Source organism: Drosophila pseudoobscura, chromosome 4 (assembly GCF_009870125.1).
Source record: "Drosophila pseudoobscura strain MV-25-SWS-2005 chromosome 4, UCI_Dpse_MV25, whole genome shotgun sequence".
Lineage (NCBI taxonomy): Eukaryota > Metazoa > Arthropoda > Insecta > Diptera > Drosophilidae > Drosophila > Drosophila pseudoobscura.
The window spans coordinates 18,260,904-18,279,735 of NC_046681.1; the positions used below are offsets into that span (position 1 = coordinate 18,260,904).

An 18,832-nucleotide genomic window follows, 5' to 3' on the forward strand; every position below is an offset into this window, starting at 1 on the left:
CTATCAAATAATACGTTTATTGCTTTATCATAAATATTCGGGGGGGTTTTCCTTTGCTTATAAATATCGACAATAGATAGGGTTTGGGTGTAGATTTGGGTTTCTGGGGAATACTCGTATAAATTGGAATTTTGGCTATGGAACTTCACTTTCTCGTTTTTTCACTGCAGCTCCGGCTCCTGGCACTTAATGGGTTGAGTTAATCGATTAGGCCTCCTCCTCTGCATCCTCCTAGAAGTCTCTCTTTGTCACGCGATTCCAGCCACTCTCGTACCGCTCCACCTCGAAGAAGTTGCCCAGGGTCTGGGGCAGATTCTTGCGCTTCGCTTCGGTCCCCATTATCCGCGGGGGCGTGTATCGCTTGGGCGTGGCCGCATGGGCCGCACTCCCCGCCTGCTTAATGCATTTCGCTGCCGTTTCCGCCGCCTCTGGGGTGGGGCTGGGGCTGGCCGTAGGCGTGGGTGGCGTCGCGACCTGTGTGTGCCACTCGTAGATGCGCGGCGGGGCAGCAGGCCCGGGGGGAGCAGGCGACCTCAACTGCAGCTGAATGGTGGCTCGGCTAACGAAGAGCGGCTCCTGGCCGTAACCATGGCTGGAACTGTGACTGACTGTGGCTGCCATCTGGGCGAATCGGGTTCCACTTTGCAACTGATTGCGAATTCAGAATGCGAGTGCCAGCCGGAGGCAGCGGCTGTGGCAGCAGCAGAGGCAGAGGCTTGTTTGCTCTGTGGTTTTGTTCTCTTGTTACGTTTCGTTTCGTTTTCGGTTGCTGCTCCGTAAACAACGCGTCTCAGTCGCACGATGACGCATCCCCGAGACGGGAGAGGGCTGTGTGCATGGTGATGGGAGTTGCTGAGACTACGTATAAATCAAGTCACGATCCGCGACCAAAAATTACCCATTGATTGGCCACAAATTCGTTAAGTGAATTGATGTGTGATGGGCCTTTCCCCAACGAAATATAAACTCTCGTGAGTAGTCACGCGACCATCGCTAACTGAAGTACATCGAATCAGTCATCGAATAAATTAGCATATTGATGAGGACAGAACTCAGAAGGAACCCCTTCTCACAGGTCTATGCTAATAATTTCCATAGTTTCAAGTGCACTCGTGCCTTGTCACGCTACCATCGCTAGCAAATGGTATTTTCCAGCTTTCCGAAATTTCTCAGCTTAAATATTGAATGAACGTTGATAAGAGCCCGCCACTCCGGCACTTCTACTGCAGTATCCCGCCCACTCCCTTATCACGTTCCTTCACGCCACCATCGCTAGCATATGTGCTCTAGAAGCTTTCTGACGGGGCTTTGGGCACGACTTCTGCTGCTGCTGCAGTCGCTTAGTCAAATTGTAGTGCCATTCCAATAGCGGCACTCGAAACTGGTTTCCCTCTCCTCGGCCCGGGAATGAGGGGGACTGAAAGAAGGCAGCAGGCAGCCATCGAGGCAGACGCCCACATGGGCAATGGCAATAAATAATCATAAGAAAAGCAAAAAATAATAAATAATATTTAATAGTCATTATTTTGTTACCTTCGCAATTGCGCCAATAACAATTTGATGACCAACTTCGAGAGGCGGTTCTTCGATTAGATCTATAGCCCATTACCCCTAGAAATCATTCGTAAATTGCGAAATCGGTAGTACTTTTGGGGCATCTGATGATTAATATTAAATCTTTAATGAAAGGAAGAGTTTGAATAGAAGTTGGATCTCGAAGTTCCCTCAAGAAATATCTTATTCATGAGTGTGGGCTTTATCTGCTTTATCCCCCACATAACGGGCTGTGAGTAATGAGTGCAAACAATGCGAATATCTAGCGTTTTCTTGCTCTTTACGAGCCCGATAAGAGAGTGGGTCTATGTGATTCATTACCATGAGATATCTAGTATTATTTGCTATGATATTTCGTATGACTTGTAGGCGCTTCATCAGTTCTTCAGATTTGGATGCTTTGGTCTTCGGCCCCTGTCCCAATCATTGACCAACTCATAGCCGAGTGAGTAACTCACTTCAAAAGAGTCTGTTCCCATTTGCAAATTACCCAAGCACTGGGGCCTGGGCCGATGCTCCACTTTTGATATGCAGGGCACTAGCTCACACACCCAGAGCGAGGGCTCGAATATGTACGCAGCCTGTGCTGCCTGAAACATGAACAATTTTCAATTCAATCGCCTTCGAGAGCTGTCGTCGTCGTCACTCATTAAGCATTTGGCAGGTGATTCATAAGAATCATTCATTTGTGGCTCACCCTCCCAGCGGGCATCGGGCTTTGGGTCTGGAGTGTCCGCCCACCACCCCCCCCACACAGAATTGAGTGGGTGTGGCGGCGGCTGGCGATGGGGTCCGTTCTCCGTTAGCTGCATGCAAATGCGCGAGAATCAGGAACCGGTTCTAGAGAAAATTTCTTTGTCTGTCTGCCAGCCTGTCTGTCCCCGTTCCAACCGCAAAGTGAGTCAACCTCCGTATGGAGTGCTCTATTTCAGCCTCTGACACCGCTCCTGTGGCTGCTAATGCAGTCTTTCAACTCCTCACGCATTTTGTGGCGCCTCTAATCGCTCTAAGATATCCATAAAAGTATATAGAAGGAGGACACACTCTGATAGCTCCGAGGGGTGTGTGTAAATATGCCATGAATCAGTCAAGTCGCGATCGACGACGACGACAACGACGGCGACGGCGACGACGACGACGAGCCACGCGAGCGATTAAAGCCGCGTCAATTATTTGCTCGGCACACGCGCCAAAATGATTGCTCACAGTGCAAATGGTTGATAAACATTTACATTACCAACATTTACCATTCAACATCCACATCTACCGCCAGTATATCTACATCATCATCATCCACATCAACATCGACTTCGACGGTTGGCAGCGCGAATAAGTGCAATTTGTTAATTGTTGCAAAATGTGCTGCTGCATAATTTGCTCCAAAGATAATTGCCCATGAAAATCGCACACAAAAGGTGCCGCATGCAACAAGGGAGTTCTGCCAACGATTTCCAAAAGGTCGAGCCACTTAATTGAGGATGTCTAATGGGGGATGGATTGTCATAGAGGAGGGGGTAGCACTATTAAAGGTAAAGGTCAGTAAAATGACAAATTTGTCAGAAAACTGAGGAAGACGATTTCAATGCGTTTTGTTAGCTGTTTTTACCGCTAGCTACTATTACAACTAAGAAGCGTTTGATTTCATTCCCCGTGACTATTTGGCTGTTTAGCAAATACTAATCCTATTTTTGTTTCCTTTCTGAATATTTTACAGACACTCACAGCGAGAACTCGACCATCACGAAAACGCCACTATTCCCGAAAGATCTATTCACGAAAGAACAGCTTGAAAACGGCGCTGTCATCCTGCACATCATTGGAGTAATCTATATGTTTGTGGCGCTGGCAATTGTCTGCGATGAATTCTTCGTGCCTTCCCTTGACGTAATCATTGAAAAGCTCGGCATTACAGACGATGTGGCCGGCGCGACTTTCATGGCGGCGGGTGGCAGTGCCCCCGAGCTCTTCACAAGTGTGATTGGCGTTTTCGTGTCGTTCGACGACGTTGGCATTGGTACGATCGTTGGTTCGGCCGTCTTCAACATACTGTTCGTGATCGGGATGTGCGCCCTCTTCTCGAAGACGGTGCTCTCCCTCACCTGGTGGCCCCTCTTCCGCGACTGCTCATTCTACAGCATCAGCCTCCTGGTGCTGATCTACTTCTTCCGCGACAATCGCATCTTCTGGTGGGAGGCCCTCATCCTGTTCACCATCTACATCGCCTACGTGACCTTCATGAAGTGGAACGTCGAGGTGGAGCAGTGCGTCAAGAAGTTGATTACCAAAAACAAGGTGACTCGCGTCCGAAGTACAGATCAACTTATGCCAGCAGTAAGTAGTTGGGAAGTTTTTTTGCAACAAAAAATCAAATCAAATCAATCAAAAAAAAAAAAAATCCAACAAAATCTCTCTCTCTCTCTCTTTCTTGAAAATTAAACAAAACCAAAAAAAAAGAGAAACTAAAAAAAAAACAATTACAAAAAACGTAAATCAAGAAAATCGTAAACGTAAAAGAGAAAGCGAAATTGAAAGCCAAAATTTTGTGTGCCAAATGAAAAGAAAAGAATCAAAGAGTAAAACGAAAACGAAGATCCTTTGCCAGGAACGAAATTTCGTTTTTGATTTTCGTTTTGTGTATGTTTTTCCATCCTTTTTATCCCCTAAGCCCCCCACTAACCCCCCATCTCCATCTCCCATTCTGATCCATCCCATCTTCCATCGCCATCTGTCTCCCAATCTCATTCGAGCAGTCGGCGCGTGCCAGGCACTAACCAGTTGGCAGGTGTTTAAGCTGCTATGACTAAGGGCGGGTTGTTGTTGCAATCGCCGATGAAACGTCCATGACTAAGAGATCTTTGCTGTGACATTGAAAGCACGACTTAATAACTCAGCCTCTGAGTCCCGAGAGTTCGACTCAAATTTCACCTGTGACACCGCATTTCGAGTGAGTCCGATCTGAAAACAGGTCCAGGAACTGAAAGCGGACCTCTCTCCAGTGCCTTGACCCACTCTTGGTTTCATTAAAAACTGAAATCGGAAATCCGAAATACGATTTATTCATATGGCATTTCTAGACCCATCTTTGGGGTCTTTCCCCCCCTGGAAAACCGGTTTCTTCAAGTGTCTAGGGAAAAATAGCTATATTGTGTACCTAGTAATATCAAACCTGTTTAAGACTAGAGAGGGTTATTTTTACACCTGATGGCGCAATTTATATCCTCAAATATATATACGGAAATATAAATGCCAGTTTGATCCGCTACTTGAATCTACGTCGATCAATTTTCTAGTAGATTCTCGCAGTAGAACCAATAACCTAGACTATCATTATGATAGGGAATTGATTGGGAGGGACTCTTCGGGTTTGTATAACCCTAGTTTAATACAGCAAACTTAGTCAGAACTTTCTAGTACCGAACCGAACATCTGCCAACTGGTTAGTACCACCGACTGCCTTCCATCTCCAATTTCTACTAATATTTATGATTATTCTGATTATTATTATTATTATTATACTATAACTATTCTTTCAACTACTCTTTCTATCGATCACTAGTTGAACTCCTTATTTCTTCTTTAGTACTTAGCTTCGAATCATTTGTTAGTCAAAGTTTGATTTGCTATGCGTCTTTTCGACTTGAACACCCTAACACCCTAAGAGACACCCACACACCTGAGCAGACACACCCCCAGACACTCACTTACACAGCTGAGACCACACACCGACACAGGCATATGTACACTATATCCTCCTCACACGATCACGATCCGTAGAGAACAAAACTCTTCTTCTGCATGAAAGTAAAGTAAATCTAAAGCCCAAAAAGAAACTTTGCACACAGCTTGAACTTGATCTTGAGCCGAGACACGAACCAGTCGTCCGTCGCATGCAGACTGCCAGTGCGAGTGCAAGTGGGAGCGGAGTGAGAATGGAATGAGTGAGAGAGAACGCGTGCGCATGCGTAGAACAGTTTTGAGTTTTGTTTCTTTTATTATATTCCACGCTTCTTGCTCCGTACAAACATCCATCTCATTCGCACACACATTTCATTTGTTATAGCACACTTTCATTTTGTGGCGAAAACTTTGCTACTTTGGTACTGGGTGGGTGGGGGCGATGCCCTATTTTGGCAATGAAACTTATGGGATAGGATAATGCCTCGATAATTCTGGAATGCTCGTACATTCTTCCTTTCTTTGAACTCCACTCATATCTTTCCAACGTAGATTAATCCCTTTGTTTGATTGATTCATTTGGATTGCGGTTCAGGCTGTTTTGAAAATATTCTTTTTTTATTAAGAATAAAGCGAGATTCTAAACTTACTCACATAACAAAAGGGAGTCTTACGACTAATAATAAATATATAATACATTTCGCTAACTAAAGTTCACTCGAATGAACACTATTCGAGCTCTTCCTGTTGCAGGAAGAGCTTTGTGCTGTGATGATTGACTAATTTCGTGGTATTTCGATTGTCTTCTCGATCTTTGGGCTGTAGCTAATACTTGGAATGGACCTCGTACTCCTTCTTAATGGAAAAAGAGTCTGTCTCTAGACCCTGTCTGGATGTCCTGGCATCAGTACCTTCGGCGACATTATAACTCCTTGGTTGTAGACGTTCGCTGGTTGCCTGGGCACTGGCGGGGCACTTCTCAGGCTAGGACTCGGACTGGCGTGGACCTGGGCGTGCTGCAGCCTCGGAAGGGTGGCACTCTGCAGGGGGCGTGTCTCGTGCTTGACGTGGATGCGGGCCAGGTCGCTCTCGATGAGCAGCGGATTGCTGATGGTCCTTATCATCCTGGGGGTCATGGGTCTTTTCTTTCCACTGTCCACAGTGTCGATGTTCTCCGTGGACACGGCCTGGTAGTGGGACTTCTTGCTCAAGTTTGCCTCGGGGTCGTCTTGGGTCTTCTTCAGGTTGTGCCACATCTGGATGTCGCAGACCTTGAGCTTCATGTAGATGAAGATCACTATCCGGTAGAGGATCACGTATCCCACCATCAGGCACAGGCCGAAGGTGCAGTGCTCGGCCACGGTATCCAGCAGGTGGTTCATGTCCACCTGGATTATGTTCTTGTCCTTGCATATCTTGTAGACCGCCGGCGTGATGACCATCCAGTACAGCAGCACCACAATAAGTTCGATAATCCTTTTTTGAAACATTCTCGCTGTTGTTGTAGTTCTAGTCGATGTTGGTTCTCGTTGGTTCCGCGGGGAAGGAGAGCGCGCGCGCTTAAGAGCTTCAGAGCGATGCGGTTCGGTTTAAGCTTCGTTACTAAATGATGCACGGAGTGCGCAAAAGCCCGCTATATAAAAAAATTACAACGCCAGTCGACCGCACTGATCGATGCAGTCAGCGGTCTCAGCGGTTTTAGACGAAGCGCTTGCTTCGCTTCGGGTCGATCCAACGATCGACGAACGGCGAGCAGCGATCAGCGATCAAGATGTTGTTTATCAGTCGCGAGTGGCTTTATCTTTAATCGTTCACTATTCCAAACACGGATTGTATGTAAACAAAATATGCCTACGTCAAAATCGAGTCCCCAGTACCAGGAATATCTACGATATTTCTTGGAACTGGTTTCGGGGTCACCCTCTGGGCGTCAGGCAGCTACTTCTTCCGATTCCGAATCCGATCCGATTGCATTTCATTTCGAAAACGACAAACTGGTTGAGTGACAAATTGAGCTCAAGTGTGAGTCGGGTCTCATTTATTGTTTGTTTGCTTTACAATTTGCATTTCTTAGATCATTTGGTAAGCCTCTCAGGTCGCCCTCTTGACTCGAATACTCAAATTCAGCAGGCGAAATTTTCAAGCTGGTAAATTGAGTATTTTTTTTCAAAATTGTTGCTGAGAATGATTCATGCTGAACTTAAATAATTCATTATGTGATTTAAGCGCTTTGGTAACTTACGTTGCCCTGCTGTCTTCTGTCCCGCTCCAACACAGAGTCATTGTCTCCGTCTTCGATTGGGTGATGAATTTTCGACATTATAAAATGCTTTCAACGTGATTTCATACTCGGTCTTTGGCTCTGGCTGCAGCTCCGTCTCTGTGTAATACAGATAGTCCACCATTAATTGTGGCTCATTTCAGTGTCAAAATCAATCAGAAGCAGCTGACAGATCTCACTTTAGTACGGGTTCAAGGTGATTAAGTCCAGAGGGAGAGAGAGCTCTCTCTGCTTTGAGATATTCCCTCTTTTAAGATCGGATTTCGCAGGTGTCTTCTGGTTTTGCGTCAGAGATGAGTGAGTGTTAGGCCGAATCGTGAATGAGTGGCTCGTGGGGCTAGAAATCCCATAGTATGGGTTTTGATCAACAACATGACTGGGCACTAATTAGCATTATAATCGGAGTCGTGGGGTGGTTCACCTGGCACGAGCCACTCGACTCGTTAATGTTGGTCTGATCTTGACTTGCCCTACACATACACCTGCTTCAGTTCCAGTTCCAGTTTCACATCGAGTTCGATTCATGAATGAAGTTACGAAAGACTCGTTCTCCGATCGAACGTACAAGTGCGAGTACGAGTATCGTTATGGGTATGGGATATGTAACACCAATTATCATCTCGTTTCCATTCATTCATTCATTAGAGTCCCCATTAGTCACCTTCCCCTCCACACATTCACACACACCCATTAGATATATACATATGTATGTAGTTAGAGTATACAATATGTACATGGTATATGGTTAGTGCCTGCATTTGTTACACCTACCGATCCGACCCGATCCGATCCGAACCGATCCTCCCTCATCTGCCTGCGCTTCCTTCGCTAATGTGCCAATTAATTCGCATTGAATTGAAAGTATTTTTCGGTTTTCAGTTGTTCTCTGACAAAGTTTTTCCAAATGTTTTTGTGTTTTATCTGTTTCTTTTTGATTATAGTGAAGGCAAAATGAAATACAACAAAACTTCCCACTGCGCTTTGACAAGTATCAATACAGATATCGTATATAAAAATATATGTGTATATTTTGTTTGATCAAAACAACCAAAACAAAAAAGAAAAAAGTATCTAAAGAAAAACCAAAAAGAAAGTCATTCAAAAGCTTGTATGTATAAAAACCCAACAAAAAATGTTGCAACAGACAAACAGAAAAATTTTCAATGACCAAAAAAGAAAAGTTTTCATCACTACATATTTTGTTTCCTCATCTTCGAACTTATCGTTTTGATTTTGTAATATATGTCTGTACATATGTAAGACTCGTTTGGATCCCTCTGATCCCACTCCGAGGACTTCAAGCATGCTCCGATGCTACAGTTCCACGATCGATCCTACTACTGTATATAACACACAGATCCAATCCAACTGTTTATTTTGTTGCACAAACACATAAGTACCTCCTCCTCCTACGCAACAGCGATAGCGGGTAATCCTAGTGTTCCTTAATGTTCCAGCGATTAGCGGCGATCTACTCATATCTCCAGAGGCTGTACAGTACTCCCATCAGACTGTAGGTTGATAGATTTGAGTTCTTCAGATCTTAAGTGGTCCGTGTATCGTATCGTATTGTGTTGGATGTTGTGTGGTGAATCGTTTCTTTCGATGTTTGACTTGATTTTGACATTCCTTGAGTTCTGTTCCGTTCGGTTTTCGTTTCGATGTCTTGAGTTCTGTTCAGATATTGGCTCCCAACTAACTTGCACTTACCGATTCGATTAGTCCTTAAGCCACACACAAAAAAAAACCAAACCAAACCACAACAACACCAACAAACAACCAACAACAACAACAACAGCAATCACAGCCAGAAACAACAAGAAACAGATACATGCAACATGACAAAAGATAGACGAAAAAGCTACAACAACAACTACTACACTCAACCTGTAAATTTATACAAATTGCAATAATAAACTTTTCTTCTTCTTCTTTTCACCTTTTTCTCGAAATATGCTTACCAAAAAAATCCAAAATAAATCCGTAAACCATTACACCGCTCTCTCGAAACTCGAATCTCGAAACTCGATACTCAAAACTCAAAAAACGAAACAACAATCCGTAATAATCTGTAACACCCGTAACTCCCGTAACTGTGTGTGAACCCGTAACCGTAACCGTACCACTACCACTACCACCCACGTCCATCCGTTCTTGTTCTTCGTTCCACTTCAGGGTAATGCGGCAAACTCATCGGAAACCTCAATGGCCACCCAGCCGGGCGGCTCGGTGACATCGCGTGCGGCGAGCGAGACGCGCTCCGGCCCGCACGGCTCGAGCAACGCGGGCGCTACAGGTAATAGCAGCGGTGGTGGCACCTCGGGTAGTACACAGACCGGTGCCAAATTCCGTCATGGCCTATTACAGCTAATGATACACACGATAGATCCACTACACGATGGTAAGTTCTTCCGTTCGTTGAGTTGCCACAGTGTGTTTTGCACAAGTCAAGCCTAAAAAGCCTATTGCCTAAAAGAAAACTAATATGACAAAAGAGAAACCTAACTAAAAGTCCCCCTAAACGATATATTCCCCATCAGCCCATCCCGGACTCCAGATCCCCAGATCCCTAGTCCCTAATCCCAAGTCCCCAGCCACCACGCTTACATCCGAAATAAGATAAATACAAATGCAATAACATATACCTCTACTACGCCAAACTCTACTCTATATACTCTACTATATATACCTGTACCTTCTGCGTTCTACACTTTCACCTGTACCTTCCACCTTCCACTTGTACCCAGTATCTTTATCTGTATCTGTATCTAAAGTTCTGTTTGGTTTTTGTTCCTTTTGAAAACTCTGTGTACATTCTGTGTTCTTCTAATTGGATGTTTGACTTGCCAGCCAGAAGTTGTTTCTTCTGGGCTTCGCCTATTCAGTACTCCGTATCCATATCCGTATCTATATCTGTGTCTATTTCGATTTCTATTTCCATTTCCATTCCCTTTAAGTTGCCTTCTTGCCTTCGGTTTGTTGTGTTTTTCATGTTCCCTTTTTTTTCTTTTATTTTCTTTTCGCTTGCTTTACTTTTCTATTGGTTCTTATTTCTTTTTTAATGGCGACCTTGGAGCCACTTACCTAATTAGCACGCCAGTCAGCCAGCAAGCCAGTCAGCCAGCCAGCCCCAGACGGAGCGTCGACAAACAGTGCGGATGTGTCCGTTAAGGCGCAGGGGGAATTGACAGCTTAACCCTTTTGTTTAGGGCCCGGCAGGAAGACAGGAGGGACATCCGACTTGAGCGGAAAATCATTTAAAGGTCATCCCGAGGCTCGAATTTCCTCCCTTCCCTTCCCATCTCGGATTGATTTTGTTGCAAACCAAAACCAAAATTTCCAATCACCATTGATTTATTATGGATTAGGCACATTGTAGTGGCAGTGGTCTGTGCATGTACTCGTACTCGTACCCGTACCCGTACCTATAAATATGTATAGAATAGACCCAACGTTGAGTCGTCGTCGGTGTCGTTGTTGCCACGGCAATGGCCCACACCGAACAAACAACAGCCAGGGTCGGCCTTTGGGGCGTGCTCGTCAAGGTTCGCAGGTGCAAAGTGTTAGAATTCGTGTAGTGCCAAGTGCCAAGTGGGGGGCCTACCTCAACGCGGAGTAGGGTCTCCCGGCTACACATTGAGGGAGGTCCCGATTGATACTTGGCTACTTGAGGTATCTGTATCCGAATAGGGGCTTTAAGGTTCCCAAACGATAGATTTCGATCCAGAGAACATTTAAATATTCAGGGAATCCCCCTCAAAAAGGGGTTTCACGCTTCGACTGAAATTTATTCTTACTTTTTGAGTTTCTGCTGCCTCACAGAACTGCTATTTGCTAATTTATTTTCGGCTTTATTTTTTTTTCTTTTTATTGCAACAACAAAACAAAAGAAAGAAACATTATCAACAAAAGTAAAAACAAAACAAAAAAAAGAGAAACAAACAAGAAAAAAAAAACAAAAATAACGAAAATATTTTATGTTGTTCAATGTCAGTTTGGAGTTACATTTATACTACCAATATATCCAATATCTATAAATATATATATATACCTATACATATGCGTTATATATCTAGCATTAAAAAAGTTATCATAAATTCCTAGAGTTTTTGAGCGCAGCTCAATGGCAATGGCAGATACGTACTGGAAAGATACTTGCGACTTGCGAGAGATAGATATGTTTAATAGATGTATCTGAAAGTATGCCGTAGTACCTATGGAATTGTCTGTGGATTGAGTTGAGTTTGACACGTGACAAAAACAAAACAATTTATTGGATTGTACATATTAACTATGCGTTGTCAGTGTTGTATGTGTTAATCGTGATCGTAATCGTTATTGTAATTGTAATTGTAAACGTAATTGAAATTGTAATTAGTTAGCAACTAGTACAATTGGCTCGCAGGCAGCAATGCTGTTCGAAATTGGCTTCCACTTAGACCTAGGCTTAGGCTTAGGCTCGCTCTCGACCAGCCGTCTCTCATACAACTCACTCCGTCCCACACCCATCCCCATATCCGATTATATTTAGTCACAAAGATCATTCAAAACGATCAACGCGCTCGATCCGGCCCGGCCTGCATGTGCGACTAGTCGAGCGGGTTGTTTTTGCATAGGTTTTTGTATAGGAATCGCTTTATGTCACTATGGAATGTTTGTCTAATGTTTGTGTGTTAATAAGTTTCTTTGTATATGTGCTGCATGGGAATTGTGTTTTTGGGGCTGCAGCACTGGAGGGAAATCCGGCAAAGAACCGATCAGAACCGAACAGAACGGAAGCCATTCTTATGGCAATGATCAAAGACCAATCAAAGTCGATAATTGTGTGAGACCCAAGAGCACAAGACCCATCATATCTCTAGACGAGTGCTTTTGCTCAGTTCGATGTATGAGCATGTTATAGGTCTGTATTCGAAAGATAGTCATACAAATCCCCCGCATACATATCCACACTTAAATGCAATATACATATATAATAGATACGTAAGATAAGATATGATATAAGTCTATTAAATCGTGTACATATATACACACATATGTATATGTATATACTAACTAGAGCAATGCCAGATAGGGGGTCCTTCGAATAGCCATTTAGTCCGACGATCCCCTCAAGAAAAGATCAATTTAGAGAGTACTTCATGCCGCATTGACAACAACAACAAATCCAAAATACAATTCTAAAAACCCCGCATCAGAAACCCCCAGTCCGATCCCGAAACACCAGCATCCAATAACCAGATCGATTAATAATATAATACCAGCTCTTAGTGCAAAACACAAGCTCACACTCAGAACATCGATCGAGAATCGAAAAGTTAGACCAAATACCCATGAGACTCTGACTCTGACACGGTAAATATCAGTAGTGATCTCTAGTCTAGATCTAGTTACTATACTATATATAGCCATAGATGTAGTCATAGTCGGCTTAAGAACCCCCTCCCCTCCCCCGCTACTGTCCATGCCCCCCCCTACTGTCCGCTCGTTCACACTACTACCTTACTCCGCCGCTCTGCCGCTCTTCTGCTATACTCTGTCATACCCTATACTCTCTCCATAGACTAGACTACTTACTACTCGTATACTCGTATATCCCCCCCTCTACTTATTCGTACTTACTACAAGCCACCTCCAAATGCTGTTTCGCAACTGACATCAACATTTTGTATAAAATATTTTCAATATACGTACCTACATATAGACATATACTATATATGCGTATATGAACGATCCAATCCAATCCAAAGTACCCCGTCGGGCTAGGCCCTAAATTTGTTTGTAAATTAAAAAGCTCTAAGAAAGAAACTAATTCTGAAACCGAAACTGAAACTCGTAACTGGGTTAATTCGTTTATTTCTGATTTTAATCGATGCAATTTTATTCTTTCTTTTTCTTCTTTTTTTCGTTTAATTTTTCGCAAAAAAAAAACAAAACAAAATATCAAATAAATAAAAAAAACACTTGGATTTTGCGTTCAAAAACTCCATTCGTTGTGTGCCAACAAAAAATACCAAAAAATACGATACCGAAATGAAAATCGAATACCGAATACCAACTACAACAACAACAACAACTACAACTATTACTACAACAACACCGCTACTCTACTCTGCTACTCGCAACACACAACCACACCACCACCAAAAAAAAACCACCAACAACACCATCAACACCTTCAACACCAACACCACAACCACACACTCGTTGTATTGTGTAAACAACAACCAAAAAAATACTGCATTATTTATCAAAACACACCCTCCCCAAAAAAAAAACCACACACAATTACAATGACAAAGATGATGTTCCAGGCAAAGTGGACGAGAAGGCGACTCAGCTGCACGCCATTGCCTCGCTCAAGGTGCTGCTGGACGCCACCAAGCCGCAGCGGGGTGGCGCCACCACCTCGGCTGCGAATCACGTCAAGATCAACCTCAAGGAGACCACCCTGGCGGATCGTCCCAATGGGAACATTGACACGACGCTCGATTCGGTAAGTTGTTTCGATCACTTCGCATTCCACACCCTATAGCCCCTCTTCCTCGTATGGGAGGAGGATATATCTGCAACATAAATGATGTGCTAATGAATTATTCCTCATGATTTCCCTTAGGCATGACTTTTCAGTTTCCAGTATTCATTGATTTCCATTATGTGTTTTCTGATTTACCTTTGGTTTTGGTTTTGTTTTACAAACAACTTGATTGTGTCACGCACAATGCGCTGCATTCTTCATACAAGCAATAATTTTCGAATAAATTAGGAAATATACAATTTATTGAATATCGTAATTCGGAATTGAGTCAGTGTACGATACGTCGCGATATTTGTGTCTGAATGTCGTAAATTTCCATCAAATTTTGTTTGCATATATTCGCGACTCCCTATTGTATAACGTATCTGAAATATCGCAAATGGAATATCGTATCGGTAATATCGTAATTCGTATATCGTGTGCGTCATAGTATAGGCTAAAAAACTCAACCAGACCAGGGGTTTAGCGACCAGTTCAAGCGCTCTACAAAAATGTACACACAATTTCACAATTTCTAGCTGTTGGCATGTTTCCCTTACATGGCTAATTGATTGATTGACTGACTGATTGATTGATTAACTGATTGATGCAACGTTTGAACTGATTCTAAGCTAAAACATGGTGGGTTACTACTACTCCCCTACCTATTCGTACATATTTGATGTTCTGTTCTCTCCCTATGTTTTTTCTGTGCTACTCCCCCCCCAATGTGTGTTTCCACTTCGATGTGTTTCGCATTTATACGTTTTGAATCCGTGTTTCTAAAATGTCCAAAAATATATATGTGTAGGTCCTAACGAATGAACAATAGAAGAAACCAATGAAAATGAAAAAGTGTATTTATGCAACGTTTATGTGTGACTTTAAATGGATTTTTGAGTTAATTCTTTAACGATTTTTGTCTGAATTCTTTTCCATTCAACTGTTCCACCCACCCCACACCATCCCCCACCACACACACACACAAACACCCCACTATCTCTCTCACACACACACAAAGACACAAAACACTCGCCTCTCTTCTTTCTATTACTTTCTCTGTGTATGTTTATGTCTCTCTCCCTCTTATCGCTCAACATTCCCACATCTATACATCCATCTCTGACAATCTATCTATCTATCTATCTGTGTGTGTGTTTTGTCTTGCCCCAGAAATAATAATAACAATAAGAATATGAAGAGCTAATTCGGAATAGTGAAATTTTTGCATATACTCGTACCGTATGATATCGTACCCCCATTTGGAACTCATTTGCTTTGTGTCTTTACCTTTACCTAATTACATTACCTTATTTTGTTTACCTTTACTCGTACCTAGTGTTGATCTACCCACAAAATCCACAAAAAACGCATATACTCGTACTATATAGACAACAACAGACAAACAATACTCGTACAAGTATAAAGGAGAGCCGAGCGATGCCTTGCATATTACAATTGCCATTCATATTTCACTAATGTGCGATGCGATGCAGTCATTCCAATGCAAAGTAGTGCCTCAATTGCTGCGCCCCAAACACCAATCGAACATCATCGCATACCATCCACACCCCATGACACCCCACGAGACACAGCAGCTCCAGCTGCAGCTACAGCTACAGCTACAGCTCCAGCGTATACCGTAATATCGTAATCGTTGGCATTTGGTTTTAAACGAACATTCTTATGCATAGGCGCAAGCACTTGGCTTTGGCCCCCAAGCAGCAGCAGCAGCATTGCATTCCGGATTCTCATTCCACAGCCCCTTGCAGAGGCTATACGATTTCTGAGATCATACAATAAGTATCTCATGTCTGTCTGTATCCAAAGCAACAGATATCCAATGCTAAGATAACTAATTTGCATTCCATCAACCAAAATACCATTCCATAAACGATCTGCAAGGGTATGTAGCCTTCGGTTTGCCGAAGATAGACCCTGCTTTCTAGTTGACGTTTTTTAATTACTTTTTTGGTTCTATCGATTTATGCAAAGATCACAAAGCAAACAAACAAAATTCTGAGCCGCTGAATCGATGGCTCAATGGCTGCCATCTGGAATAATTCGAATTCGACTCACGATTGACAGAAAGAACATGGAAAACTTCCGAGTTGGGCCTCGCTCTCAAAGAAAATAACTTCCCAAAAAAATATATATCAACATATATCGATCTATCTATCAAAATCTATCCCCCCACAAAACAAGCAAATTGTGTTTGTGTTTCAACGCTATCTACCCCCACTATCCGTATCCGTATCCGTATGTGTTTGTTATGTGAACCCCGAACAAATCCCAAATACACTTCTTCTACACATTGCGAACAGTCTTCTTTCTTCTGTCTATACCCCAGTCTTCTACTATCTGTAAAACGTTTAAGTTTAAAAGTTTTAATCAAAGTTTTATTTTGATATCTGATCTGAATCCGAGAACTTAAGTGCCAAACAAGTGCCAAAAGCTTATAATTACAACAATCTGTCTCTCTTTCTATATAATGTGTATAATCTACTCCCAAAATACCTTATATATAAACATCAATTATATATAATATATCTTGAATAATCAACTTAAAGCCATCGTTGAGTGGTCGACGTCCTAGCTGGATTGAGCAGAGGGTCAAAATTCAGACACGCAAATTTAGCATCAAAGTTAGTTTCATGAACAATTTTTATTGATCTCTCTCTCTCGCTATCTCTCTGTATCTATCTATCTATCTGTCTCTCTCTCTCTACATACTATCTCTCTTCAATATATTGCATACAATCTTTATCATTTCTTTTTACAAATACTACTATATCGTAAACAACGAAGCTTTTATGTTCCACTCAGTAACAAAAGACTTATCCGACAATAGAGCACGCGGTCTCATGGCACACAAAAGCTCCTTGGTAGTGGCCTCGTCATAGATTACAGACCACAGATCACAAAAGAGTCTATAAATATTTATGTAACTATTCAATTTATATGAACATAACTTCTGTTAAGTTCCTTCAAAGTACTTTCAAATATCACTTGCCATCCAATAATCACCCAGGTATAACGAAATTGATAGATTTCCTGGAAATCAATAATGACAATCGTCCGATATGATTAGTAAGAACCGCAGAGCCTCAGCCCTTCTGATGATTAAGGCTGACTAAAACGTGAAACCAGATCCCCAATCAGAATCAGGCCTTAGGAAACCACTGACCAGGAGCGTGTGCAGTGCCAACCGCAGATAAATTTACACTTAGAGAACCGTCACCAGCCGCCCACTTATCACATAGAAATGCTTCAATGTCGCCTCTGACAAACACACTCTCATCTGTACACTTAGTGTAGAGTAGATCTTAGAGCTTAGATCTTAGAAATGTAACCTAGATCTAGCATTTTCTTATAACCACTTTTACTTTCTACTTTCGTTTACAATTAATCCACACGACTTGGTAGACGTGTCGTTGGTGTGTTGTTGCACTTGCTAAACAAATACGAGCATGCCCACTGTACCACTGTACCATTGTACCACTGTACCACAGTACCCACCGTACCTACTTGCGATGCTGATAGACCTCTGCACGTTTTAAGTCTCTCACTCTCTCGTACCGTACCGTATCGTATTGTATTTGTTATTTTGATAGAAAGTAAGTGCACCTCTCTGTACCACACTAAGTATTTCGATTGAACCACACTCTGTAAGCCCCACAAGCCCCACAAGAGGAAACGAACCAAACCAAACCAACCCAAAGAAACAACCTGCAGACTTTTCTCAAATCAAAATCGTAACAAAATTTGTACTATGACCAAAAAGTATCTAAGTATCTGTGCCTCATGCTCATCTGTATACATAGCTCAGAAGGCATTCCATAGATCCACAAATCCACAATTCAAATCGAATTCAGTCTCCCGATCCCCGACTCACCCACTCACTAAGCGAATAACTCGTACTCGTACATAAGAACCACTCACTCACACTCACACACTCAGCATTTTTACTATATATTTTATATAACAAATTCCATATTATATATTATATATTCTCTATTATAAATAAATAAGTACTATATACCGATACTATGCCTATAACTAATGTAAAGAGCAGCAGACCAAAGCGCACAATGTTGAGTCCAAGGGTTCTAATTGAATGTCTCTTGCTCCCTGCTTCCTGCTCCCTTGCCTGCTGCTTCCCGACCAAAAGGCGCCCGAAATCGAGGACGACCCGGAACCCCTGAGCATGGCCTGGCCGGACACGGCGCGTAAGCGCCTCACCTATGTCCTGGTCGCCCCGCTCCTGGTGCCCATGTGGCTGACGCTGCCCGATACGCGAACGCCGCGCGGCAAGCGCTTCTTTCCGGTCACCTTCATCGGCTCCATTGTGTGGATAGCGGCCTTCTCCTATCTGATGGTGTGGTGGGCCAACGTGGCCGGAGACACGGCGCGCATACCGCCCGAGGTAGGTTGTGGCTCGTACGATTCCATTCTTCCATTCTGTGGGGGATAATTGAAACCCGAGCCCGAAGCTAAAACTGATGCGTTCTCACATCTGGTTTCTGTTCTCCTTCTCCTTCCCGTTTCGGAACCCGTTTCCGAATAGGTCATGGGCCTGACCTTCCTGGCAGCGGGCACATCCATTCCGGACTTGATTACCTCGGTGATTGTGGCACGCAAGGGATTCGGCGATATGGCCGTCTCCAGCTCCGTGGGCAGCAACATATTCGACGTGACCGTGGGGTAAGTAAATGCATATCCAAGTGTAGTAGTACTCGTACTACCGCTACTACTAATCCCGCTCCCGAGATATCGAAAACTAATCTGAAATGAATGCGTTTCAA

At 43.1% G+C, this 18,832-nt stretch overlaps 3 protein-coding genes across 18 annotated transcripts in view; 1 reads left to right on the forward strand and 2 right to left on the reverse strand.

The window, feature by feature from the left end:
* Nckx30C (solute carrier family 24 member Nckx30C) overlaps positions 1–18,832 on the forward strand; it is a 51,445-nt gene that overhangs the window by 25,763 nt on the left and 6,850 nt on the right. For 6 of the 16 annotated variants that reach the window (XM_033379331.1, XM_033379318.1, XM_015180259.2 and 3 more), the window contains 6 exons: positions 3,269–3,885; positions 9,686–9,911; positions 13,813–14,006; positions 16,598–16,672; positions 18,199–18,453; positions 18,595–18,731. In XM_033379331.1, the coding sequence (XP_033235222.1) occupies positions 3,385–3,885; positions 9,686–9,911; positions 13,813–14,006; positions 16,598–16,672; positions 18,199–18,453; positions 18,595–18,731 (1,388 nt within the window). In that variant the 5' untranslated portion in view covers positions 3,269–3,384. Of the gene's footprint in view, positions 1–3,268; positions 3,886–9,685; positions 9,912–13,812; positions 14,007–16,597; positions 16,673–18,198; positions 18,454–18,594; positions 18,732–18,832 lie in introns of those variants that run through there. The other 10 variants (XM_033379322.1, XM_033379326.1, XM_033379328.1 and 7 more) reach the window with 10 other exon arrangements.
* LOC4817471 (uncharacterized) lies at positions 24–669 on the reverse strand. The gene has a single exon (XM_001356327.3). The coding sequence runs from the start codon at positions 619–621 to the stop codon at positions 232–234; it is 390 nt and encodes a 129-aa protein (XP_001356363.2). The 5' UTR covers positions 622–669; the 3' UTR covers positions 24–231.
* LOC4817057 (uncharacterized) lies at positions 5,827–7,084 on the reverse strand. Its single transcript, XM_001356328.4, has one exon. The coding sequence runs from the start codon at positions 6,717–6,719 to the stop codon at positions 6,108–6,110; it is 612 nt and encodes a 203-aa protein (XP_001356364.2). The 5' UTR covers positions 6,720–7,084; the 3' UTR covers positions 5,827–6,107.

Bases quoted from the DNA above. Each gene is read 5' to 3' on its own strand.
- LOC4817471 (XM_001356327.3), bottom strand. From the start codon at position 621: ATGGCAGCCACAGTCAGTCACAGTTCCAGCCATGGTTACGGCCAGGAG.
- LOC4817057 (XM_001356328.4), bottom strand. From the start codon at position 6,719: ATGTTTCAAAAAAGGATTATCGAACTTATTGTGGTGCTGCTGTACTGG.